Genomic DNA, 25,868 nt, shown 5'->3' with positions numbered 1-25,868 from the left:
TGCCGCCAGGTGCACATCTGCAGCGAAAATAGGAAAGAAAGAAGCAATGCCAGCGTAGTCCCCCATCCAAGAAACTAAAAGACCGAATACAATGAGCAGATGGGGAGGGGAGGGGGGTGCCATTCCGCGTGCAAGTCGCGGCATCAGAGTATACGCAACCACTCGCTTAAGTTTGCCGTGCACGGCGGCCTCACAAAGCTGTTCGCGCTACACCCCTGCAGGTGAGGGATGAAGAGCATTGGGTGCGTCGCGTCCTCGCTGCAGAACGGTGCCACGTGCGGCGTGGGCCGCAGCGGTGATGGTGACGAGGTGGGCATCGCGGGCAGCAGTGCGTCTCCGCAGGCAATGATACCTGATTTGGACTTCGTGGAGGCTGCTCGCTTGCTGTAGATGCTGGCGCATGTGTCACACAGGTCATACTGGTAGCAGCGCGCGCACTTCCATCGCGTACCACGGATCATGTTGCGGCACCGATTGCAGTAGATGCCGTAGTGGTACCTGGACGGGTTTGGTTTGAATCGTTCCGCAAGCACAGCGAGTGGAGCGACGTTGGAAGGTCCCCACAGCAACGGTAGCGACGGGGCCCAGACGCCAGCTGGAATCCGCAGAAGAATGTGGTGAGGTGGATGGTGCAGAGCTGTGAAGGCGCACACCTCACACAGAATGGCACTCGTATCACTCGAGGCGCAATGTAAGCATCTTAAGTGCGCAACGGCGTCGACGTCCATGGCCAGCTGGCAGTGGGCGCACGTGACAACGTGGGTTCTTCCCTCCAGTCGCATTTGCGGTGTCACCAAATTCAACGACGACACAAGCGGAGTCGAGGGCTCTATGATACTGACGTTGGACTGAAAACCGTCTAGCTGGTGCATGCGACGCAGCTCTGTGGCAACCGGCATCAAGTCTTGCCCGGTGACGTACTCGCCGTCGAGTCGCACGGACGAACTGGCGACACACTCCAGAGCCCTCCATGGATCACTGGTGTAAGGGTTGCGTATCACGTACTCCCGTCCAACAAAGGCGGTGAAGCACAACGGAAGGCGGCATTGCGTAATGTGCTTGCTCAGCCGGTCGGCAATGTGGGCGCGCTCTGACGCAGCAAGGTTATGCCATGCGTTGTCGTTCTCAGACAGTGCCAGCGTCGGTGCACCGCGCTCGCCTCGCCTGCGGCGCATCTTCGGTGTGTCAGCGATGCCGTACAAATCCTTCGCCACCTCAAGTGTACCATGTGAGGAGCGCACAATCACTGGATGTCTACTGTTATTCACGAGCGCCGTCGCTCGAGAGGACGCCTTCGACGATCTGCTGCGGCCTCCCGGGCGCGCGTCGACGATGAAGGGGAGTGTTTCGATGCGGAAGAGAGTCGCCACCTCTGATTGAAGTCCCTGGTGGCCACACCAAAGCGACAGCAGATCGACTTCGGGGCTCTTCCAACCATGGAGTCCTCCTTTCAGGTCCTCGTACGCCATGCGGGCTTCGGCGACATCCTCGTCCACGTTCAGCAGAACAATTTGCGCCCGCTTCGGAAGCGGCTTCAGCAGCTCAATGCGAAAGGTTTCCTTCGCCGGGAGGCGTGGCAGCACGTCGCCCTGCTCGGCTGCAAACGACATCCAAGGATCTTTGTCCAGGAGGACCGCGTACCGTCCTGAGAGTCCGGTTTCGTCCAGCACCTCTTTCAGGTGAGAGTCGTTAAACAGATGCCGCTGCAGCCAATCCACGCATTCGGGGTAGCGGCACGACCACACGACGAAGACGGAAGGGACAGTGGCGGCAATGCAGGCCAGCGAGACCCGCGTCTCCTTTGTGGTGGCCATGAAGTCCTCCAGCGCTTGTGGCGCACGACAGCCGTCCGCGCCGCTTTCATCCCTCAGCGCGCGGGCATCTTTGCCTACGAGGTGGGCGAACTCCTGCGCGTAGAAGCGCAGCGTGTTTGCGTTCCCTGAGGTACTCAACTTGTCTGGCAACGCGGCCGCAGTCTCCTCCCGAGTACCCGCTTCCTTGTAGCTTGCTGTTTCGCTGGTCGACAACGTCACCGCTGACTCGCGTATCAGCTGGCGTAGGCGGTGCTTCATCTTTTGTTGCCGCACTTCCATGTTGCGGAAGATGCCGCATCGCATGGCGCAATAGACACGGTGCCAAAGCGCGTACGCGTTGGTGTGGAGAGACGGCGTGAGAGGCTCCAGCAACAGGTGCGGCACAAGGTCCCCTGCCTGCAATCCCGCCGTGACAGCAGTGTCGAGGTCACGCACCGAATGCAGGCGCACCTGCCGCACGAACGCCAACAGTGCCTCCCTGTGGCAATACCGCACGTGCCCGTAAAGGAGCAGTCGGCGCGTGATGCTCATGGGCTCTGCATGAGCGCCGCAGCACATCAACTCCTCTCTTTCAATTACGCGGAGGTGGCCGTGGCGCAGACACGTCCCAGAAATGCGCTTAAGCAGGTGGTACACGGCCTCTGACCGCTCGTACTCCGCGAGTGCCCCCCACTCCTGCGCGTTCGACACCACCTCCTCTTCTGGCGATCTTTCCGTCGAGACCGACATCGCAACGGACTCTATAGTGCTGGGGAGAGCGGGCCACGGAAGGGGTGGAGGGAAAGAACCAAGAGCCGATGCTTCGCGCGCACGACGGCAAAGGAAAGAGGGAGCGGCCAGGAACAAAGAGAGGCAGTAGCAGCGACAGGCGGCTGCGTCAAGGCCAACGTGTTGAGGGGAGTCGAGGAGGTACGCGCAGAGAGAGACCCCGACGCGCCCTTCTTCTTGTATTTTTTTTTGAGATGTGCGTCTGTGTCTGTGTGTGTGTGTGTCCTCTTCGACGCAGAGAGAGGGAGACGAAGCAGCGAGTGAATGGGCGATGACATGTGGGAGAAGGTGAAGAGGAGTGTGAAAAGTGGGCAGAGTATTCACCGCAGGGAGCAGTCACCGAGTGCATGGCACTTGCTCAAGGTACTCCGCGTCTTACGGTGCAGCTGCCGTGTGAGATGGTGGCTCGGAGTTCTACTGACTGTACTCCGTGAAGTCAGCCGTCGCGACACTGCGGACACCGTTTGCAGAAGGCAGCTCCTCCACCGGTGCGGATATGGGGCCGTTACAGAGTGCTCATTGTGTACCGCATTTTCTTCTTGGCTTTTCATATCCATGAACGCGCAAGACCTGTGTGCGACTGTCGCCATGTTCTCCGTTTCGCCTTCTTCTGCGGATACCTACGCTAGCTGACCACTCTTGGCCTCCAGTTTTGCGCACCCTGGACGGGGCCGCCCTCTTCTTCGCTTTTGCACGACAAGGCACCGAGAGAAAACAAACAAAACGTGAGCACCAACGTAGAGAGAGAGAGATGACTCGAAGGGTGAGCATCGATAGAGACAGGGGTGAGCCGAAAAGAAAAATGAGCAACAGCAGCACACTAGCGCAGTACAAAGCGCACATAAAAAAAGAAGGGAAAATGCCCAGCGGTGAAGTGCCGCCAACGAACCACCACCACCACACCGAAAAGAGCCAGATTTGCCGCCCGTTCGCACAAAAAGAAAGCATGTTCGATTTTTTCTTCTGCTTCCGCTGTGGGCAGTGCCCCGGCCATAGAACATGAGGTCGAACTACGCCGCACCTCCCCCGCCCTTCCCCCCCCCTCACACACACACACGCGTGACAGCAATCCGCCTACTCATTCATCGAAGCATCACCTCGGACTCAGCCTCCACCCACCAGCCCCACCTCGCAGGTCGCCCCACAGCCGCTCCCATCGTGCCGGTCGCCACGCAGTGTCGCCGTCGGGGGGTGGCCCAGGCTCCCCACCACCAGCAGCGCGGTGGGAGGACCTGGTGAGGTGGGTGCGAGTCCGGCTGGCCCTTTGCCCATCGCATGGATGGCGCACACGGCTGCGTTGTCGCAGCTCGCTCTGGCGCCACGCCGTGCGGGGAATCACCGCCGGCATCCGCAGCGATGCATCGCTCTCGCCTCCCCTTGCGCCGTGGGTGCTTGGCCCTGTCGGCACCAGAGGTGGTCTGGCATCGGCAGGGACATAAGGGGCTGCTTGGCTTCCGTCCCACACAGAGAGAGAGTGAGTGTGCTGGACCCTGAAGTGCGAAGCACGGAGCGGTGCCACCCCGTCCCCTGTGATGAAGGAGAGAAAGTTTGAGAGAGAAGAAAAAGGAGAGGAAGGCGTTCCACCTCCTGTTGCGAACATGTACAAGGAGCGTAGTAGCCGATAGTGAGTAAACAGAAGGCAGGCATACCCACGAGGCGAAAAAAAAAATAGGGAGGATCAGCACTTTGTATTTCGTTTCTTTCGTGGGTATGCGTGTCTTCGCGTGTGCGACACACCTTGTCTTGCACGCACAACAGGACCAGAGGCCAGAGATCGAATCAAGGACAAAAGCCGGCGTTGTGATGGCTGCGTTGCATCTTGCACTTTCAGGGAACTACTTGGTTTCCTCGTCGCATAAGGGTTGTGCATCCGCTATCTTGATATAGTAGTAGGCACGCGTACCGTAGCCCTCCATGGTCTGCAAGAAAAGGTCGCCACCAAGCGACTGTGCGTACACGCGCGACATCGGAAGCCCGTACCCGTAGCCAGCTAGCGGTGATGGCGTTGTAGATCCACATCTCTCGCCTGACTCACCAAGCTGCAGAGCTGGTTTGCTGACTGATGTGTATGAGTACGCCATTGCCATGGCAAGTGCTTCGTCCGTCATGCCCATGCCTTCATCCGAGATGCAGATGCACGCATGCTCCGTCCCTTCTTGCAAGTTGATCAACACGCGAATGGGCGGCATATCAGCGCACGTAACCATCCCGACCTCGTTGCGCTTCATGTGTGACTCCACTGTCGCACGAAACGCGTTCTTCATCAGTTCCAATATAATGTACCGGATAGTTGTGCTCATGTAGGGGAATCGGAAAGCCTTGGAGTCCGAGGTCAGCTCAAACTCGGTATCTGGGCAGTCGCCGTAGTGATCCGTGCAAATCTGCTTCGCCTCGTCAACAGCGTTGCGAACTACATGCTCAAGATTCATCTCAAGATCAACCATCCCGATGTGTCTGGGATTGCTGCACGTAGTCATATCCGGGTCGTGATTGAGGAACATCCGAGAGATGAAGTTGTACGTGATCATACAACGATTCACAGAGTCCAGTGGAGCTTGGATCTCTTGGATCTCTGCGTAGGTGAGCACGTTCTCCTCCGTCATGGGGATGCTGGCCCACCGCTCGGATGTCTTCTTAAGATCCACCAGTGCTCGCCGATGAGATGAAACGTACTCCTTCAGCTCCAGGATCCCAAATGCCATGGTTTGCAGCAGGTTGCGCTCTGCGTGCTCCTCGTCAATGTCCTCCAACACTCTGCAAAAGTGCTGCACTTGGTCGTCGGTGGCGGGGATTTTGCAGTTGATGAGTTTCTGAAACGAGTGGAGAAGCGTTGCACGAACGGCCAAAATCGACGGCATGGCGTTGAGGCCAGAGGGAAGTCTGTCGAGTCCGGTGATGAAGTGCGCCAGGATAATCGGAAGTGCTTTGTGGCAGAATATTGGCGCGTGGTACGCCCTATCGTTGAAGATTGCCAGGATACGCTTAATGTCCAGTCTTTTCATTTTGCGAGAGGCGTAAAGGTCAACCAATCCGTTCGCAGCTTTGCTCTCTTCCAGAACTTTCAGCTTCGACTTTATGCCATTCACCTCCTCCACAAGCCTCTCTAAGCGCTCCGTGTCTGGGCTTTTTGTCGATGCCAAACTGATACCGGTCGTAGAGCCGAGTAACTTCGTGGTCGGAAGTAATCGCCGCATCATTTGTCCACCCTAAAGCGCTTCCGCTTCTTCGATTCCGTGATTCACGAGTTTGATTCCGCAGCAAGAGATATGTACTACGACATGAACCCCGCAGTTGCCGCTAATACATGGAGGAGCAAAGAGTAAGTGATAAAGAGTTACGGAGACGATGTAGTAAGTACACCATTTGCAAAGCACTAGCCTGCGGGACACACTTCTGAAAAGCGCCTGCGCACCTTACTACTCAGGATACATGAGGCATTTGCACTACGTAGGAAAAAGGGAGAAAAAGAGCCGACCAGCGCTGTACCTCACCTTCTATGTCTCATGAAGTGACCATGATGTACCTCACCTGCGCGTTTTGTCACCCTGCCTGATGAGTTTTTTTTTATTCTTTCCTTTGAAAACCTGTACAGGAGGCAAGGGCCTAACTACATCGTGAAAGTGAGGGACAAGAAAGAACATCAACAAAAAGAAACAAAAGCAGCAACGCAATGATCTAAGTGCACATGCAACCTTTCAGTGCGAATGCGCAGCATACTTTTGTGCCTCTTTCAGGGCGGCCTCCTTGCACCATTGTCCGTTTACAGGATCATCTTTGTAGATGAACAGGGCATCCCTGTCGAGCTTCTTTAGCGCTACCTCAATATCTGCGACTGTCTTCTCCAGCTCCCCCTTACGCTTTCGCATTCCGGCCGTATCCTTTGAGAAGGGCATCCTCTGCAGTTCACATATACACTCATCGTTCCGCCTTCGCATGCTTTGCACCAGCTTATCGTGCTCTTCCCGAGGGAGAAGATAAATGTACTTGGCCTGAGCTTGCTGCTGGCGCTGAGCCTTCGCCTCCTGTAGTGTCTCTACGAAAGCTTTTTCCTCAGCGATTTCTCTTTTGACACGCGACATGTACGCTGGCGTCTCACCAAAACTCTTACGGCTGGTTGGAAGTGGTGCTTGCATCTTTCGTCGCTTCGGCACCATGTTGCTAATCTCCACAATGTTCGACGCGACGAAATTCTTTGTCGCATCCCGTGAAAAGGCGTCACCGCCTCGGCCATCTGCTCTGTAGTCCCCACTGCCATAGCCATGAGCAGCTCCGTCGTTTGCGCTTCCTTGCGCGTTGCTGCGGTCCGCCCCGCTGCGCCCAGCACCAAGAGAGCCATTTCCATTGGAAATCGGATTACCGTCGGCATCGTACTGCACCCCCGCCGACGGGCTCTCTCCATCACCACTTCGCCCGCCTTGGCTGAACGGGGTCGAGTTGTCCACAGGCGGCTTGCGGTACACTTTTTCCTCATGTGCTCCGGGTACGATGTAGCGGACGCCATCTCCCTTTTTCAGGTAGTTTTGGGGGTCGACGGAGTCCCTCACATTTTTTCCAATGACAGCCTCCCGCTGCTTGAAAAAACGCACATTGGTGCCGTCGTACTCCTTTCCTTTTTCGAAGAAGGTAGAGTAGCTCGGCTTTTCTGGCTCAGTCATGTGCTTGTCATACACGCCAGTGTACGGCGACTCGCTTTTACTGAGCAGCTTCTGCTCCGTGGCGCTTTTAGCGTAAAGGCCAAAAATACTCTCCCCACTCATTTTGAACTCTAGCCGTTTGGCTGTTGCGACGACTTCTTTCATTCCAGAGAAGAGAAGACGCAAATAGAGAGACAGCAAGAAGTGCAGGTGTTGAAGCGAAAGAGAGCAAATAATGAGAAAGAAATCCGCCCCATGGAAGGAGCTCGCCCGGTTAACGAAAGGGAGACCATCAAAGATGGGCTCATCATGCTTGAGCTATGTGTCGACATTGAGCGAAGTAACGGACACAGGCAACCGTGTGCCTACTACCTAGCGCTTACAGGACGTAGTCCGCAGACGAGAAATTTCTTTTCCATGCGTCACAGAGGTGAAAAACATGTATAGTACACGGTGGCGAATATGCAAGATGAAAAATAGAGAGAAAGGCAACAAGATGCTACCGTTTTGGGGAGGTGGAGCGCCGCACCCGCTCTAGTTTACTCTCCTTCCGCTTCCTGGGCGGAGAAGCTAAACGATGCTGTACACACCGAGAACTGATAAGACTGCTCTCGTGGAGAGCTTCAAGGTTAACCTCGAATGCAAACTCCTGGTACACGCGGCTGGCGAAGGAAGCTTCTTCGTGTTTCAATCTGTGCACAAGATCCTGTAGCGTCGAGCGTGGTATCGTCAAACCAACCTGTGCAGAAAACTCCAGCACTGCTTTAGCTACCTCCACAGAGCCTGTTGTGCGAAGAAGGTCGTTCGCCACATGATCGGCCGCAGTAACACTGCTCTTGAAGCTGCCTTTGAAACGTTGCAGCTGCGACACATCCCTAGGGGATAAAGCGCGCGGTGCCGCATCGGCAACGACATGAGAAATGGAGAGGCTGCGTGACACAAGAGGGGCCTTCTCGCTTGATAAAGGAGACGGATCAAGCATTGAAGTGGAGAACGCTGACGTGGGCGCTCTTCGAAGAGTGTACGGAACCAGCGTGAGCTTTGTGTGTGCAACAAGTTCACCAGAGGAATTTTTGGCCAAATTTAGGTCCGTTTCCCAATGTGAGGTGCTATAGCCCTCCAAGAACCCCACTGCCGACGCCAGGATTGAGGCTAGAGAGGCGGTGCTTCCGCTGAGAGACAAAAAGGTCAACGGCGCGAGAGCAAGCCTTTTCATCGACTCTTGCCCATCTTCTGCGACTGCTCGAGAAGCAGGCGCCATCCATAGAGTCTGTGATGCCCGGTGCATTGCATAGTCTATTTTTTTGATGTAACCTTCTTCCTGGTTTCAAGAGTAGACTCTGTGAAGGAGAGGAAAAAAAGACAAAGAAGGCTGTGATGATGAGAGAGAAGAGACCGCTTCGTTGGCTTGCTTGAGTAGCGGGTCTAGCTCATAGGATTGTTTTTCCACGAATCCAGATTCACCTTGAGAGCGAAGCGGGGTCACAGCACAGCAAGACTTGCGAGGTTGAGCTCGTGAGTCCCACCTCTCCTTCCAACCTGTGCGTTGGCATGACATCCAGTGTTGCACAGCTTTCAAAGAGCGTGGCTCCAGTGAGGAGTGGTCAACGCAAGGCAGTTTAAAGGAACCGGTTGTTTACGTAGTTAGGCCACTCCACGAGTTCATGAAGCGAACGGGGTCCTCAGCCGCGACGAGGCACTAGTGAAAGGGAAGTGGCGGAATCACAACTTCAGGTGGATTCACTGCTATCCAGACCCCCTTCCTCCTTGTATGCGCTATTCGTATTTCTAGGAGACGGAGCGTGTTTGCTGTGGCTTCGTAGAAGCCTTGTCTCCGGGGGGGGGCTCGAGATAGTTTTGTTCTTATCAGCGTTTCCCTGCCCCCCTCCACCATCCATATGTAAAAATTTGCTTGTGACAATTCACCTGCTTGCTCGCAGTGTGCGCCAGAGCAGTTGATGGTTGTTCCCATTGTGCCGCTGTAAAAAGGCTGTTCTTTCACAACAGCGGATGTGATGCGTTTTCTGCGCATGCTGCAATCAATTTTGTACCCTTTCTGGCAACCCATAATGCATACAAAGGTGATGCCTTCTGGTTTGCAGAAAGCTGTTTCGCCCGGCCAATAGAGGTCCCATCCAAAGAAGCATTGGTAGGTGTTTTTGAGTCACTGGACGAGGGTGGCGTCGCCTGCCTCCCGTTTGACTTGTTATTGCACCAATAGTGCACCAGGCGCCTAGCCAATGAAACACAATAAAGGGTTACTCTTTCTTGCGCTAGAAACTCATTTTTTGACCGATCCAGGGCATCGTTATGATCGCTGTCTCGCAAAATGAGTTCCAAGTGCTGCAGCTGGGGAGTTGCTTATCGCCTTCTCAGCTCTTAGTGGAGCAGCGTTGCAAAGTTCAGGAGCAAGAAGGAAACCAGTCCTCTCGTCGACGTGCCTGGTGGTGCCGCTGCCTCTCATGATTCTCTCTTCTGCGTCTTGCCGAACCTATTTTACTTCATGAATGCATCGGTTGCAGTGCTCTTACTTCTCCCTAAATCACGTTTCCCAACTTTTTTTGCCACTGGGTTTCATTCACAGAGTTTTCGCGGTGGAAATGGCAATGATCCTCACGCCAACGGTGGCGCGGAATCTGGAGAGCATCCAGCTGGCGCTGGAGACCAGCAATGCAGTCCTCATTCAAGGAGAGATCGGATGTGGAAAGAGCGCGTCTGTGCTTCATTTGGCGGAGAAGTACGCGGCAAAGGAAACGATGATCCAAGTAAACGTAGACGACACGTTCGACAGCAAGGACCTTCTCGGCAAGTTTAGCGCGACTCAAACGCCTGGAGCCTTCCAGTGGGTTCCGGGGCCGCTGACGGTCGCTGTGCAGAAGGGCTATTGGGTTCTCATGGAGGATATCGACCTCGCCTCGTTCGATGTCTTTGCCGTGCTCCTTTCCCTTCTCGAGAGCTCGACCCTCTTTATCTCGGACAAGAACAAGTTTCTGCGCGCACACAGCGGATTCAGGCTGATTGCAACTCAACAGCTGTACTCCTCCGGTGCAGCCGTGCTCACACGCAAATCGAACTCCATACCGTATGCTGAGCTTTGGGGCACCGTGATCATGGAAAACCTGACAGCGGAAGAAATGTGCACCATTGTCAACCATACATACAATAACGTTCCGTTGTCCATCATTCAAAGCCTGGCGACACTGGCTTCCCCAACATCTGGCGCAAGACTCGTGGGGCTTCAGAATCTGCTAAGGTGGAGTAAACGAGTAAGTAAGCGGCTGCCAAACACGCCTTGTATTGATAATGCTAATAGCAAAACCACACCGGCATTTATCTCGTCCCGCACGCGCGAGACAATGGTGAAGGAGGCGTTCGACTGCCTTGTAGCAAAGTATCCTCCAGGAAATGAGCGTGCTGGAGTGCTGAAGATGATCTCAGAAGCTTGCGGGGTACCGATCAATGTTGCTGAACCTCTTGTTCTGGAGTGCAGGCCACAGGAATCACTGGTCACAGACATGTACTCAGTGGGAAGGGTGTGCATTCCGCTCATCTCCACTGTCTCTGGGCTCTTGCGCGACAGCCGCATTGCATTTGCGCCAACCACGCAGGCTATGTCCCTCTTGGAGAGGCTTGCGGCGGCCGTAGAATCGCACGAGCACGTGCTTCTGACTGGCGAAACAGGCGTGGGGAAGACGTTTATTGTGCAGTATCTGGCGGATCAGCTGGGTCAGTCGCTAATCGTACACAACCTCAATCAGCAGACGGACTCGTCGGATTTCATGGGCGGATGGAAACCGTTGGATGTCGGTGTGACAGTGCGGGACTTGCATAACGGATTTACGGAGCTGTTTGCGGCCTGCTTCAATGCTGAGAAAAACGCACAGTTTCTCAATATTCTTCAGCAGTTCGTCAATGGCCGAAAGTGGGGACGTGCGCTGACCCAGATCATCAAGGGTTGCGGCTCCTTTAGGGCAAAGAGCGCAAAGGTGGAGTACGATTCGGCGGTGCAGCAGCAGTGGGAGGATCTGGAGCAGAAGGCCAACGAGCTGCTGGACACTGTGGAAAAGACGAGGACCAACTTCGCATTTTACTTCGAGGAAGGTTCCCTTGTCAAGGCGTGGCGCGAGGGTCACTGGATTCTGCTGGATGAGCTCAATCTGGCCAGCACTGAGGTGCTGGAGCGCGTCTCCTCTGTGCTTGGGGATAGCGACCGCCTTTTTCTCACGGACAAGGACTCTTCAGAGCCGATCATGCGCCACAAGAACTTCCACGTTTTCGCGAACATGAATCCCCCGACTGATGTCGGCAAGAAAGACTTGCCCCCGTCTCTGCGTTCGCGGTTTGTCGAGTACTACGTGAGCGAACCATTTAACCGCAACGACATTAGCATTGTGGTGAGGGCGTACATAGGCTTCCTCACGGCAGACGCAAAGGTGGACGAAATTACGGACTTTTTCCTCGACTGTGTGAGCAATGCGAAAACGAAACTCTGCACGTTGGACGGTGAGTCGAAAGCGCCGTCGTTTAGTCTGCGCACTCTCACACGCGCCCTCTCTTACGTGCGCCGCGCCACCCCACTCTACGGCTTTGCGGTCGCCTTGTTCGACGGCCTACTTCTTGGGTTTGCGACTCCTCTTCAGCGTCAGTTCCACGCGGTTGTGGAGCAGCTCATTGTCAAGAATATCTTCCGCGGCAAGCGCCCCAACTCCCCCACCCTCCCGGCCGCCTCGAAGGAAGGGTCGTTTATCGCGTACGAGCACATATGGATTCCTGCTGGCACCGAGGCTCCGTACTGCGACGAGGCGTTCATCCTCACCAACAGCGTCAAAGGCCACCTGAAGAATCTCAGCCGCGCAGTGTTTGCGAATCGTCCGGTGCTGCTCGAGGGCCCCACGTCCTCTGGCAAGAGTTCCATGGTGAAATATCTGGCCGAGCTCACTGGCAATAAGTTTGTGCGTATCAACAACCACGACAGCACCGAGGTTCAGGAGTATCTGGGCCACTATGTCACAGATGAGCTTGGAAAACTGCGCTACGTGGACGGAATTCTCGTGAAGGCTGTTCGCCATGGCTACTGGGTGGTGCTGGATGAGCTGAATCTTGCACCGACCGACGTGCTCGAAGCCCTTAACCGTCTTCTTGATGACAACTGCGAGCTGTTTGTTGCTGACACTCAAGAAACCATAAAGCCGCATCCGCAGCTTCGCATCTTTGCGACGCAGAACCCTGCCGGCATTTACAGTGGCCGAAAGATGCTCTCCCGCGCCTTTCGAAACCGCTTTCTGGAGATTACAGTGGACGAGATCCCAACAGCGGAGATCAGCACTATTTTGTGCCGCCGCTACTCACTTCCGCAGAGTTTTGCTGATAAAATGGTGGAGGTGATGACAGCGCTGCAAATTCACCGCCAGAGCTCGCAGATCTTTGCCGGCCGTCATGGGTTCATCACACCTCGTGATTTGTTTCGGTGGGCGGAGCGTCGGCCGGAAACGTATCAGCAGCTGGCGGAACACGGCTTTCTGCTTCTGGGAGAGCGGTGCCGCAAGCCCAGCGAACGCCAGGTTGTGCGAGACGTCATCGAGTCGGTGACCAAGACGGAGCTGGACGACAAGACCATTTATCACCCATCGCACTGGCCGTTTGTGCAGCACTACTTTAGTCAGGTTGAGAGTGGCGTTATTGACGAGTTTAAAATCGTCTGGACGGAGTCCATGCAGCGCCTATTCACCATTGTAGGCATTTGCCTGGAGCACAAAGAGCCCGTCTTGCTTGTTGGCGAAACCGGGAGCAGCAAAACCACGGTGTGCCAGCTGTGGGCGGCACTGCTCGGCATTCCGCTCCACATCCTGAACTGCCACCAGCACACAGAGGCATCGGACTTTCTCGGCAGTCTGCGACCCTCGCCACCGGACCGGCGCGATCATGCGTTGTTTGAGTGGCGCAACGGCCCACTGGTGCAGAGCATGCTCAACGGTGACATGTTTGTGCTGGATGAGATTTCGCTCACTGAGGACAGCGTTTTGGAGCGACTGAACAGCGTGCTGGAGCCCTCGCGCAGCGTTACGCTGGCGGAGAAGAGCAGCGCCGACTGCATCATGGCGCATGAACGGTTTCTCGTCATGGCAACTATGAATCCTGGTGGTGATTTTGGCAAGAAGGAGCTATCGCCCGCCCTCCGCAACCGCTTCACGGAGATCTACGTTCGCTCCACTACAGACATAGCGGAAGTGAGCATGATTCTGTCGCACCGCCTGGAGGCGGAGCTGGCGGTGTGGGCCCCTCACATGGCTGCGGTGCTCTGCCGTGTCTCGCAGTCGACCACCACATCCAGCTCACAGCAGCACATCAGTATCCGTGACATCATCAGCTGGGTGACTTTCATGAACGCTGCCCATGGCCGGTGCCCACCAGAGGTCGCCTTTCTGCAGGGGCTCGACGCTGTCATTCTCGATGGCATCGGTGTCGGCACTGGACAGTCGGAGGCGTCGTGCGCTGTGTTGAAGAGCAGCTGCACGTCGCAGGCGGTGCAGGAGGTGATGAAGTCCGGGCACGCGCCGATCGACCACAAGGCCCTGCTTGCGAAGCCCTTCTGGGAGGTGTGCGAGGGCATGGCGGAGCCGCATCTGCCGCCATCGATGCAGGGCCGCTTCTTCTTCGGTGCCCCGGCAACGCGGCGCAATTTGTCCAAGCTGATGCGGGCGAGCCTCGTGAAGAAGGCAGTTCTCCTGGAAGGTAGCCCGGGCGTAGGTAAAACTAGCATCGTGGAGGCTCTCGGCTGCGCGCTGAATCGGTCGGTGGTGCGCATCAATTTGAGCGAGCAGACGGACATCATGGACCTCTTTGGTACGTACCTGCCGAGTCCCAGTGATGCCGCTGAGCAGGAGGAGGCTGCGGCAGAGGGAGAGGTGTCTGCCGCGACGGCGGGGAATGAACTGGAGCGACAGCAGCCGTGCGGTGGGCGAGGTTCTGTGAAGGGCCCGCAGTTTGCATGGTCGGATGGCGTTCTTTTGCGAGCTCTGAAGGAGGGCTCGTGGGTAATTCTAGACGAGCTGAACTTAGCGAGTCAGTCAGTGCTGGAGGGCCTGAACGCCTTGCTCGACCACCGCTCCACCGTTTTTATCCCTGAGCTGAACGAAGAGTTTCACGCGCACATCGACTTCCGTGTGTTTGCATGCCAAAACCCACTGCTGGAGGGTGGCGGTCGCAAAGGTTTGCCTTGCAGCTTCATCAATCGATTCATCAAGGTACACGTCGAGGCGTTCGAGGTGAGCGACCTGATTGTGATTGCCCAGGCGGTATGCCCTGACATCGAAGAGACGACACTGCGGCGCATGGTGGACTTTGTGGACCGACTGCAGCACGACATAATGGTGCGCCGATCGTACGGCTTGCGGGGAAGCCCGTGGGAGTTCAACCTGCGCGATGTGTTGCGCTGGGCGAAGCTTCTACAGTCGTACGAGGCCCGTAAGCGACCGACGTCGTTTGCCGACATGCTTTTTCTCCAGCGCATGCGCACCGATGAGGATGCAGCGCGGTGCCGCCTGGCGCTCGAGTCGTGCTTCTCCAAGGAAGAAGTCGAGAGAGACGTGGGACACGGGTGCGACTCCGACTTCCTCATCCACGACAACGCCGTGTACTTCGCCAAGCAACGACTCATGCAGCGCGAGACAGCCGCCATCAGCGCCTCGGATGCACAGCAACTTAGCTCCTTGCTGCTCCTTCCTTCACAGGCGCACCTTGTCAAGTCGCTGCTGGTGTGCGTTGAGCAGAATCAGTTTGCCTTGCTGGTCGGCCCCTCTGGCGCCGGTAAGACCTTCGCACTGCGCACAGCCGCCGTCCTTGCCGGGGCAAAGCTAGTGACCTTCTCCATGACCGCGAGCTGTGATACAGTGGACCTGCTGGGCGGATTCGACCAGGTGGAGGGCAAGCAAGGCGAGTTCGAGTGGCGTGACTCTCTTGTGCTGGAGGCGATGCTGCAGGGGCACTGGCTCGTCTTGGACAACGTGAACTACTGCAATGCAAGCGTGCTGGACCGACTGAACCCGCTCGTGGAGCCAAATGGCGTTCTCTTTGTGAATGAACAGGGTATCGTTAACAACGAGGTGCGCGTGATTCGGCCGCACCCTCGCTTTCGCCTCTTCGCCACGCTGAACCCGCGCTACGGCGAGATCTCACGTGCCATGCGCAACCGCGCCGTTGAGCTGTACGTGAAACCGGTAGCGATTCCATCTGCAGAGAGCTTTGCCCTCAGCGCCCACGCATCCGTCGTGGCACAGGAGCGGCACAGATTGTCGCAGGATGCCAAGAGCGCGGACGAAGCGGCTAACTTCGTCGCGTCGCTGAGCGCACCTCCGGTGCGCTTGCTTTGGCGTCTGCTGCGATACCACCAGACGTTTGTTTCTGTGGGCTTTCATGCTGACTCCCAACGCACCGGAACTGCGTTGCTCAGCGACGCGCTCTCTGCCGGTGCACCAAGTGTATTCACGTTACTGCGGACTAGCTGCCTGCTGCGACCTAGCAGCCTCATCGCCGACTTGGAGAGGTTGATTCTGCACCGATACATCCACAACCGCACTGGGCACTGGGCCAGCTTCAAGCCGGAGCTACTTGAGCTTCTACGCCGAATAATGGACGGCGACATGGAGGAGAACGATACTGCGGCTTTTGCTGACGAGGCGATGGAGGTGCTATGCGCGCTGCGGCTGGATGGCCGCGATGACGAGATGTTCGACAGGGCTGCTGCAACCGAGGATGAGGAAGCCGCCACCGCTAGCGACCCGGTAGCAAGGGCTCTTGTGTGCCGCCGTGTTGGCCGTTCTGCTCTTGCGTTGCAGCGGCTTCTTTCGGAATCAGCCAGCGCCACCGAGCACGACATAAAGGATGCCGCGGAAGCGGCGAAGCAGAATGAGAAGCGCACGCTCGCCAATCGTCACCGGCTGGAGGACTTGGTGCTGTGGTTCGTCCTGGAGCAGTGCAGCGACAGCGTCCCCCTCCACGCCGTCACGGAGACGCGTCGGCTGTGGATAAGCCACCGTCTCCCAGCTGAACTCGCGCAGCGCGTTCTCTCGGTTGTGAGGACGGACTTTTGCTCGCCAGAGATGCTTGCAGGGCTTTACACACGTGCTGTCCTTCTACTTGGCCCTCACACCGATGCACTCACTGCGCTGTGGGGGTCGCAGATGCAGGTGGCCAGCTCCACCCTCGTGAACAACGCCCTGGTGCATCTGTGCGGCGTGCTGCAGGCGGCATTCGCGAGCCACAATGCAACTCCTGTGCCACCCGCGACGTTTCAGCAGCTTCTTCGCCTCGCCGCGCCGTTTGCGCGACTCGTGGTGCAGCACGCCAACGAGGAGTACGGTGTGCACACCGACAACTACATCCCCTTAGTCACCTACACAGCGCTGGTGTGCAAGGCTGCCTCGAAGATGAATCCATCAATGCCCCACGCCATGACGTTGGCTCATGCCGCCACAAGCTTCCTGGACTCGCTTCAGCAGCACCTTGGCCTCCCCTTCCCGCTGCTGGGTGGCAAGGCCCCGCTGCACCGCTATGTGCCCACTCCTCACATTACCAGGGCAGAGGAGCGACGCCTGCTGCAGGCATGGAATACGGCCGCGAACGCGGCATCCGCTGCGAGGCCAACAGCCCAGTCAAACTCGGCGGTAGAGCCACGAGCGCTACTTCATCGCCTCTGGGAGTCCGCAGCGTTCCGCGAGGGCTTTGCATGTCTTCAGCAGCTCTTGTACATTCGCGCCACGGCGGCCACGTACGCCAGCGTGACATTGGCGGATCCTGCGCACACCGTGCACCCCCTTCTCCCTGCCCTGCAGACTCGGATGACCGCATTCGTTGACACCTACACAGCTCGTTTGCCGCTTTTCACTGAACTCGAGCTGGCCCTCTGGCGCGGTGTGCACCAGCTGTCCCTCGATAAACCAACGGACACGACGGAGGCCCTGGGTAAGCTGACACCGTTGCTGCTAAGTCGCTTTGCCAGTCGTCACGGTGTCGCCGGCACGCGTCACCTCTTCGCCGGCGCGTGGGCGGTGGCTGCGGCAGATTGTATGCGCTATGGTGCGCAGGTGCCTGTTAGGGACATCGGCCTCGCCGACAACCCACGTCTGCAAGCTCTGACTGGCCTCGCCACATTTCTGCAGACCTGTCCTTTGGCGGCTGCGTCGCCGCTGGAGGAGTGGGCGACCAACTCGCAGCGGGAGTTGGTGGGAGTGCTGTGCGCCTGCTTCCCAGACCTCGCTTCCTGCGTGCCGACCCCGCTGCCGCCATCGCGCACCTCAGCCGCGGCCCTCACCCGACTCTCCGTCTTTGGACAGGCGGAAACAGTCGTTGCCTCCGCTGCGCCGATGCCGTCGTTGGTGCTTGAGAGGCAGAGGGTGCTGATGGCTGCTCTTCTGCATCGACTTCGTAGCAATGGATGCGACGGCGCGGACACGCTTTCTGCTGTGACGTTTCTCTGGGTCCTCAAGTGCCGTCTGCTGCTGCCGCAGTCCCCAGTGGATCCGATATATCGGCAGGAGTGCAAGCGAGTGGTGGCCACTGAGGAGCTAGAGCTTCTCGACCGACTCGATGGTGCGTTTGCCTGGGCCGAGCAGCTCGCAATCCGGCACCACAGCCCCCAGCGCGAGATCCTGTTGACGCTGCGCGTGCAGGAGAAAGAGCTTCTGCGGCAGGCACAGCGCAAGTATGTGACTCGCCCAGACGCCACTGGCATGAAGTACGCTACCCTGATCCGGCAGCTGTACCAGGTGTGCACCACGCTGCTGTCTGACGCGCGTGTGCTCGGTTTGTTCGAGATGCCGCCGGCGTCTGCTGGTGGTTTGAATGCGGTGGCAGCGGCAGAGATCATAGCCAGCCGAGAGGCGTGGAGTGACCTGCTGTACGAGCAGGTGATGCAGCTGCTGGCCGAGTACGGCGGCTACGAGGACGTGACGGTGAACTTTGCCGAGGCGGCGCTGCTCGCTTCCATGGCAGCGCGGGCTAGCTGTGCCACGGATTTCCGTCTGCTCGCCGCCGCCGACTCGTCTGCACTATCGCGCACACTCTTCAGCCGTGCCGACACACTGCGCCTGCTGCAATTTCCATCCCCCCTGGTGCACGCGTTGCCGATGCCCCCACTGCAGCACACCGCATCCCTGTTGCACCACCGCGTCGTCTACCTGGACTCGTGCCTCTCGCTGCTTTCCGGCACCGCGCCGCAGGGGACGAGCCGCGACTTTGTCGAGGACGTCTTCGCCCAGTACCGTACCCTGTTTCACCAGATCGAGGAGTGGGAGGCGCAGGAGCGCCAGGCCAACCAGCTCGCGGTGATGTACAAGGAAAAGGCCACCGTGATCGAGGGCGACGATGAGAAGCTGATACGCAAGTTGAAGGAGCTGTTCCCGAGCTACGAGGCGGAGTTCAGGATCGACACTCTCGAGGACGACTCGGCGGACCCATCGGATCGAAAAAAGACGGAGGAGGAGCTGGAGGGGCGTCGCGCCAAGTTTGCCCGCATCCTTTTCAAGGAGCGGAACGGCTTCTACCTGCGCCACCTCGTCGAGGTGCACCGAACCTTCTACTGGCGCCTCATCTCTTGCCGCATGGTGGAGGCAGCGACGGCGTCTAGTGCATGCAGCGCAACGTCTCCGCAGTCCGCCGCGCTGCTTGCCGCTTTTGAGAAACGCTTCGATGCCCTCGCCGCGGAACTACATACCTTTCCGGCGTCGAGCGGCAGCACATCCGGGGTGGCGGGGATGGAGGAACAGCTGCTCCTGAATGGCTTCGCGGCCCGCGTCTCACTGCTGCGCGAGGAGATGCGTGGCACAGCTGTCTCCCTGGAGGAGCGGAGGGTGGCTGCCTTCAACATTTTCCTCGACACGGACGTGTACGAACTGAGTCGCTTCAGCGCCCCTTTGCAGACTTTGCTGGATGCTGTGCAGCGACTTGCCGAACGTTACCCCGACACACCGTCGTTGCAGCGGTGCCTGCGCATTGGCCACAAGATTGCCGCACTTCCGGCGATGAGTACCCCGCTGATGAAGGTGATGGCTGGTTGCGAGGTGCTGCTGCGAGAGTGCTACGAGTGGGAGCGCAACGCGTCGCACGAGGTCTCGTTGATGCGCCACATGACGGAGCTTTCCTCCTTCGTGCTGCGCTGGCGCCGGCTGGAGCTGCACTGCTGGGCACATGTATTTCAGGCGAAGCGCGCCGAACTTGAACTCCAGGCAGCGCAGCAGTGGTTCACACTCTATGACCTTCTGCTCGGTGAAGCGGTGACATGCGAGTCAGACGGCGAAGACCACGATACAGTAGCTGTGTGGGATGCCGAAACGCCGCTGCTGCGACGCTGCCGCGCCGCCTTCCAGCGTGCCTCGAAGTTCATGTGGGATGCTATCTTTGGAGACTTCAGTGTGCGACTCCGCATCTTGCAAGGGTTTGGATTTCAGCTCCTCGCGGCGGGGAGTGCGCAGGCGCCGCTGGCTAACACGGTGCTGCACGTGTGCGACTTCTTTGCCCAGTTCGAGCCGCTCGTCCAGCAGCAACGCGACAAGGCCGTGCAGCCGATCGAGGAGGACATTGCGGAGTTCGCCAAGATTATGCGCTGGGAGGACGCCAACTACTACGCCGTGCGTGCCACCGCGGAGAAGTCGCACATGAAGATGGCGCGCGTGCTCGGTGCCCTGGAAGAGGTCCTGCGGACCCCGGTCCTCGCGGTTATCACAGCTGAGGAGCAGCGGTGCGAGGACGATGCTTCGCTCGGCTTCGCGCTGCCGCTGAAGGTGGACTCCAAGAAGGTAAAGCAAGCAAGGAAGCCCGCGGAGGCTGCAGGCAAGGGTGCGAAGCAGAGCATCAAACGACAACGCAACGGCAAGGCCGTCTCTGCCGCGGCAGATAACCCACCACTGCAGACTGTTGCCACGGCGGAGGATCCAGCGCTCCAGCTGCTGAGCCGCAACGTGTACCTCAACCAGGTTCACACGTTCTTGCGAGACGCCGCTCACGAGGTGATCGAGAACGTGACAGCACTCCAGAAGCCTAAGACGCCGAATCAGATGAAGGTGCGAGCCCTCAAGACGCTCTTCGGCCGACTCTCCGAGGCCGGCGTACCGCACACGCACGAGAACCAAGTCGGCGACTGGGGGGTTCTCTTCTTCACCACTGAGGCGCTGCTGGGGTGTCGTGAGACGCACCACGACCAGACAGCCGCAGTGGCCCGTGTCGGCGCTGCTGCGGCAGAGCAGTATCGCTTTGCTCGTTGGGTGCAGCGACTGCGCGAGGTGGAGAGAAAGCCGCACCACGACCTTTCCGGCGCCCAGGCGAAGCGCGGAACTGGGATAGCCGAGAGCCTCTTTGCGAACGCCGTGCACGCGGCAACAGTGCTGTGCGAGCTGTTTCACCTGTATGAGCAGCTACGCGTGCTGGAGGTCGCTGTGCAGCACAGTGCACTGGCCTCTGACGGCGACACCGATGCCGGTGTCGTGAGCCACGCTGTACCGCGCGTCTTCCTCGATGACGCTGTCGAAGTTGCCTGCCTTGTTCAGTCTGTGTGCAGTGGCCTTGGATGGATGGTGCAGCAGCCGCACATGGTCGCCAAAACTACGGCAGAGGCTCACGGGCTTGTGCACGAACTGGCGGGCGTCTCGAATGAGCTTTGGTCTCTTTGCACCTCGCAGGAGCCGCTGCGCCGCTCCGCCGCGTCTACGGTGCCGCCTGGCATTTCTAAGCATTACTTCGATGTGCTGCACCGCGTACTGGGTGTGGTGTGCCGCATACCGGCGTGCGATGTCGCGGACATCGCTGCTGCCGCGAAGCCTCTCGTCGACGCCGTTACGGATATTCTCGCGCGCCACGAGCAACCATCGGTGCAGATCCACGAGCGTCTTGCCGAGGAGGCAAAGCGGCGTCGCACTGAGCAGTTGCCGAAGCCGTGGGCTCAGCGACTGCGCCATGCCATCGAGGAAGTGAGCGATGCCCTCGTTCCCTGTGGGGAGGGTGCAAGTGTGGTGCTCGAAGACGATGGGCGGATGCCATCGGCTGCGGCCACGGCAGACGCGGAGGCGAAGGCGAGCGGACACAGCGACTCTGAGTCCGATGCGGATGCGCCGAAATGTGAGTCGGCCGTCTACGCCCGCTATACCATACATGGCGCGGCGGTCCACGAAGCGCTGCAGCGACTCGTGCCAGTCCTGGAAGATCTCCTCGCTTCGCCCGCCAGCTCTGAGGGTGCTACAGCCGCGACCGTTGTAACGAGCTCGGCGCTGCCGAGCGTATGCACACTTGCAGCGCGCGAAAGGGAGGAGCTGCTTCCCCGGCTGTCTGTATGTCGCCGTGAGGTGCAACGTGCACGCGATGCGTGGTGCAGCGTACTGGAGGCGCAGTGCTCCTTCGGCGTCGTCGTCGCACGCCTCTTTACCGTGCTCCTCAAGAAGGGCTTCTGCAAGACTGAGGACGAGGAACCCGAAGACGGCGAGGGCGACGGCGAGGGTGGCCAGCAGCAGAACGGCACCGGGATGGATGACGGCCAAGGCGAGAAGGACGTCACCGACCAGATCGACAACGAGGACCAGCTCATGAACATGAAAGATAAGGAGGAGCAGCAGGGCGATGAGCAGCGGCAAGACGAGGAGGAGGAGGGCGAGGAGGACACAGCGGCGGACGTGGAGACGGACTTCAACGGCCAAAAGGAGCACCGCAGCGAGAGCGATGGCGAAGGTGACGAGGAAGGCGAGGAGTCGGACAAGGAAATGGGCGACGTCGACGACGGCACGGAGCAGGAACGCAAGAAGACCAAGAAGGACGCTGGCGACGCAGACGACATGAACGAGGATGCTGGCGACGCGGCCGAGGAGGTACCCGAAGACGACCTTGCCGAGGGCGATGAGCACCGCGAGGACAACGAGGAAACCGGCGGTTTTGACGACAAGGCGGACGAGGTTCGAGACGCCGATGAGGATCGCTCCTGCGAACACGACATGGTCGGCGACGACGACAAGAGCGAGATGGACGAGGACGGTGGCAGCGGCGGCGACTCCGTTGAGCACAGCGATACGGATGGTGAGGAGCACGAGGAGAGCGCGCGGGATGATAAGCTGCCCAGCGACGCGGACGAGGAACCGGAGGAGAGCGACGTTGCCTCTGAGGATCGCGTCGACAGTGACGCCGCGACCGACGCGGAGCGCAGCGAGTTTGGCGAGGAAGAGGTGGAGCAGCAGGATAACAGTGAGAATGCGGGTGATGCATCGGACATCGAGGACGCCAGCGACGGCGCCGACGAGAACGTGTACGATGGGGGCCAGCAGGATGACCGAGAAGGCGACGAGGCTACGGAGAACCAGGACAAAGACAGGAAGGACACGTCCGCCAAGGTCCGCAAGGAGCAGGCCGCCAACGAGGAGGAGCAGCCTGGCACAGAGCAGGAGCAGGACGATGCGGGGCAGAACTGGAAACAGCAGCAGGAGCAGAACGAGCAGGCGCAGCGCCGCGACAACGCGGAGCAGACCCGCTCCCAGCACAACCCGTATCGTGCCGTCAAGGAGGCCCTGCAGCGGCATCAGCGTCAAATGCAGCAGCTCAACCTTAACCAGCACGTGGAGGTGACAGATGAGAAAGACGAGCCCAAGGCAGAGAAGCCACCGAAGACGGACCAGGCGGACGATCCGGAGGATGTGGAAGAGTTCGACTTTGACGAGGACGGAGACCGTGAGGGCATAGCTGCTGCTGAGCAGACTGAGGCGAAGCCAACTGAAACAGACGCGTATGAAGGCGAGGAGAGTCACAGCGACGCGAGCAGCGACGAGGATGGCGTAGGGGAGGACGTGGACGAGTCCGCTGACGCCCCGCAAGACACGCGTCGCAAGCGTCGCCAGAACAAGGACGAACTCACCGAACTCGAGGAGAGGGAGGCGGCGGAGGCAACATCCCGGAAGAAGAGGTCCAAGGAGAAGGTGCGGACGACCGCCGGCGATGAGGACGCGAGTGCGTCCGAGGACCAGGAGGACGATGACAGTACCAAGAAAGACGACCAAGACGCCGCGGCGGAAGCGAACGCGAAGCTTGAGCGTGGTCGGCAGCTGTGGCTGGAGCAGGAGACTGCGGTGCAGGGCCTCTCTCAGCAGCTGTGCGAGCAGCTTCGCCTCATCCTCACTCCGACACTCGCTGATAAGCTCCAGGGCGACTACAAGACCGGCAAGCGGCTCAACATGAAGCGCATCATTCCATACATCGCTTCTCAGTTCAAGAAGGACCGCATCTGGCTGCGTCGCACAAAGCCGAGCAGGCGCACATACCAAATACTGGTGGCCCTCGATGACTCGCTGAGTATGCAGTGCAACAATGCTGGCGTGCTATCCTGCCGTGCAGTGGCCCTCATTGCCAAGGCTCTGCAACAGCTGGAGGTGGGCGAGTTCGGCGTCGCGTGCTTTGGCAAGGAGACTCACGTGGTGCACCCCCTGGAGGAGCCGTTTCTCGCCGACAGCGGCCCGCGCCTCTTCAGCGAGATTACGTTTGAGCAGAAGTCCACAAACATGAAGCTGTTCTTGGAGACCACGCTCGGCTACCTTGACGACGCTCGCGACCGCATGCGTGGCCAGACCCGCTCTACGACACAGCAGCTACAGCAGATCATGTTTATCATCGGTGATGGCCAGATCACGGAGAACCGCGATGACTTGCGCCAGCTGATGGTGCGGGCCGAGGAGAACCACCAGATGGTCGTGTTCGTGTTGCTAGATATCAAGGCAGCTGAAGTGGACACCGCTACGCCCAGTGCCGGGCCATCTGCCGCTCCGGCCGCAGCTGCGCCACTCAGGGCAAAGGCGTTGCAGGGACTCTCTACTGCAGAGCGCCTACGCCGCCTCAAGGCGGATCGCGAGGCGCGACTGCAGCGCGTGCAGTCGAGCTCGATCCTGGACATGCAGGTTGTCGAGTTTCGAGCTGGCCGCGTGGTGCGCCGCCCCTACATGGAGGACTTCCCTTTCCCTTACTACCTCATCATCCGCGACATTCAGACTTTGCCGGAGATCATCGCGGACGCCATGCGGCAATGGTTTGAGCTACTCAATGTCTGCGCGTAACAAAAGTGGGTCGATTACGGATCGCGCATATGCATGCGTTGCTTGCTCTTCTTTTTTGAACGTTTTCTGTCTCACCCACCTCTGTCTTCGTGTTTTCCGCGGATGGGCTCCCATCCACCAGCTCCTGCCCTCCCCGATCCCTCACCTCTGGGCGGCTATGCTGGATGTGGAACGTTGACCTTGGTGCAAGTTGTGTGTCATGCCCAATGCCGGGGATGCGGGTGTGCGTGTTGGTGAGTCGTCAGATGAGTTTGTCTGCCTCCCTCAACGCCTTTCTCTATTGTGTTTTCGCTTGCCGTTCATTCTCTCTTTTATTTTTGGTTTCCTCCCCCATCAGCTGATGAGATGCGGAGTGAGCCAGTCGCGTGTGCACGTGTGTGCCTGTGGGTGCTCGATGGACGCATCGAGTGTCACTGGCCCCAGGTGTGGCTGTGGAGGTGTCTTGGTGTTGTTCATTGTTTCTGTTTCTTTAACGTGGACCTCGATGTCTCACTCTCGTGGCGCTTGATCGTTGATGGTGATGGCGTTTGAGGTAAGAGGGAAAGGGGATCGGTGTGCGGTGCATGCTCGCTGCACGACTGCCCGCCGTAGAGGGGTGTTGTCGAGGGCCACAGCACACGCAGACACACAGAGACGCACACGGCGGAGGTGGGATGAACGACCCGTGTTGTTCACCTCCCCGCCTTTCGGCGTTTGCACACGTGCGTTGGTACACGGATTCCTTCCCAGCCATAAACATAAGCGTATATATATATATATATAAGCCAGCGCATGCATGCATGCGTGCGTGTGTGTATGTGTGCGCTGTTGTTGTTTTTGTTGTTATGCGAACGTGTGCCATGAACATCTTTTTACCGTTTCTTCTGTAAGCCACGCGGGCGTCATTCATCACTGCGGACGATAAAGACGACACCCTCTTAACAACAAAAGCGAACGTTAGTGGACGTCCCCCCTCGTCTGTCTCTCTTCCCAGTTGACGTCGAAGTAACACCCACGTTTGCGTGTGCGTGCGTGTGTGTGCTCTCGTGTTCTCTCGACTTCGTGGGCACGCCCACAAGCGTGGATGCAATAAATCGAAAAAGGTGATGACAGCAAGGACGTCACAGGGACGGCAGGCGACGCCGTGATGCGGGACGAGCACACGGGGAGGGAGGGGAGGGGGGGGCGAACGAGGTTTCACTGGCACGCATGGAAACGAGACGCACGCGCGTTCGCTGATGTGCGGGAGGGCCGGTGAGGATTGCGGAGAGGTGGCGTGTCTCTCTCTCTTTCTCTCTCCCTCTGTGTATGGATGCGCGCGGATGGTGAGCGCCACACGTGCGGATTCAGTGCCTAGTACGTTGCCTCCTTTTCCTCCGTCGACGGGCTAGTCACTGCTACCAGCACCACCATCATTGATGCATCAGTTGCTGTCGCCGGCGGTCGCTGCTGCAGGTATCTGAGCCCCCCCTCTCCTCCCACATGACAGCGTGGGTTTATATCAACGCATTCACACAATTCTTCTGTGCCCAACGTCTTGTCCACGTTCGGTCTCTCTCTCTGCTGCTGCTGCACACATATACACACACGCCCGATGCACTTGC

At 58.3% G+C, this 25,868-nt stretch overlaps 5 protein-coding genes across 5 annotated transcripts; 1 reads left to right on the top strand and 4 right to left on the bottom strand.

Moving 5' to 3' along the window:
- Positions 1-143: 143 nt before the first annotated feature.
- LMXM_20_0290 (conserved hypothetical protein) lies at positions 144-2,543 on the bottom strand (the record flags this gene model as incomplete). Its single annotated transcript, XM_003875045.1, has 1 exon — positions 144-2,543. The coding sequence occupies one exon, from the start codon at positions 2,541-2,543 to the stop codon at positions 144-146; it is 2,400 nt and encodes a 799-aa protein (XP_003875094.1).
- Positions 2,544-4,417: 1,874 nt separating this feature from the next.
- LMXM_20_0280 (developmentally regulated phosphoprotein-like protein) lies at positions 4,418-5,779 on the bottom strand (the record flags this gene model as incomplete). The annotated part of the gene is made up of 1 exon (XM_003875044.1): positions 4,418-5,779. One exon carries the CDS (start codon positions 5,777-5,779, stop codon positions 4,418-4,420), a length of 1,362 nt encoding a protein of 453 aa, XP_003875093.1.
- Positions 5,780-6,277: 498 nt separating this feature from the next.
- Positions 6,278-7,381, bottom strand: LMXM_20_0270 (conserved hypothetical protein; the record flags this gene model as incomplete). Its single annotated transcript, XM_003875043.1, has 1 exon — positions 6,278-7,381. The coding sequence occupies one exon, from the start codon at positions 7,379-7,381 to the stop codon at positions 6,278-6,280; it is 1,104 nt and encodes a 367-aa protein (XP_003875092.1).
- Positions 7,382-7,715: 334 nt separating this feature from the next.
- On the bottom strand, positions 7,716-8,504 carry LMXM_20_0265 (conserved hypothetical protein; the record flags this gene model as incomplete). The annotated part of the gene is made up of 1 exon (XM_003875042.1): positions 7,716-8,504. One exon carries the CDS (start codon positions 8,502-8,504, stop codon positions 7,716-7,718), a length of 789 nt encoding a protein of 262 aa, XP_003875091.1.
- Positions 8,505-9,816: 1,312 nt separating this feature from the next.
- Positions 9,817-24,285, top strand: LMXM_20_0260 (conserved hypothetical protein; the record flags this gene model as incomplete). Its single annotated transcript, XM_003875041.1, has 1 exon — positions 9,817-24,285. The coding sequence occupies one exon, from the start codon at positions 9,817-9,819 to the stop codon at positions 24,283-24,285; it is 14,469 nt and encodes a 4,822-aa protein (XP_003875090.1).
- Between the last annotated feature and the right edge of the window lie 1,583 nt (positions 24,286-25,868).

The sequence above is a fragment of the Leishmania mexicana genome, chromosome 20, assembly GCF_000234665.1.
Source record: "Leishmania mexicana MHOM/GT/2001/U1103 complete genome, chromosome 20".
NCBI lineage: Eukaryota > Euglenozoa > Kinetoplastea > Trypanosomatida > Trypanosomatidae > Leishmania > Leishmania mexicana.
Note: the sequence above shows the minus strand (reverse complement) of the source record. Positions and strands in the feature narration are given on the sequence as shown.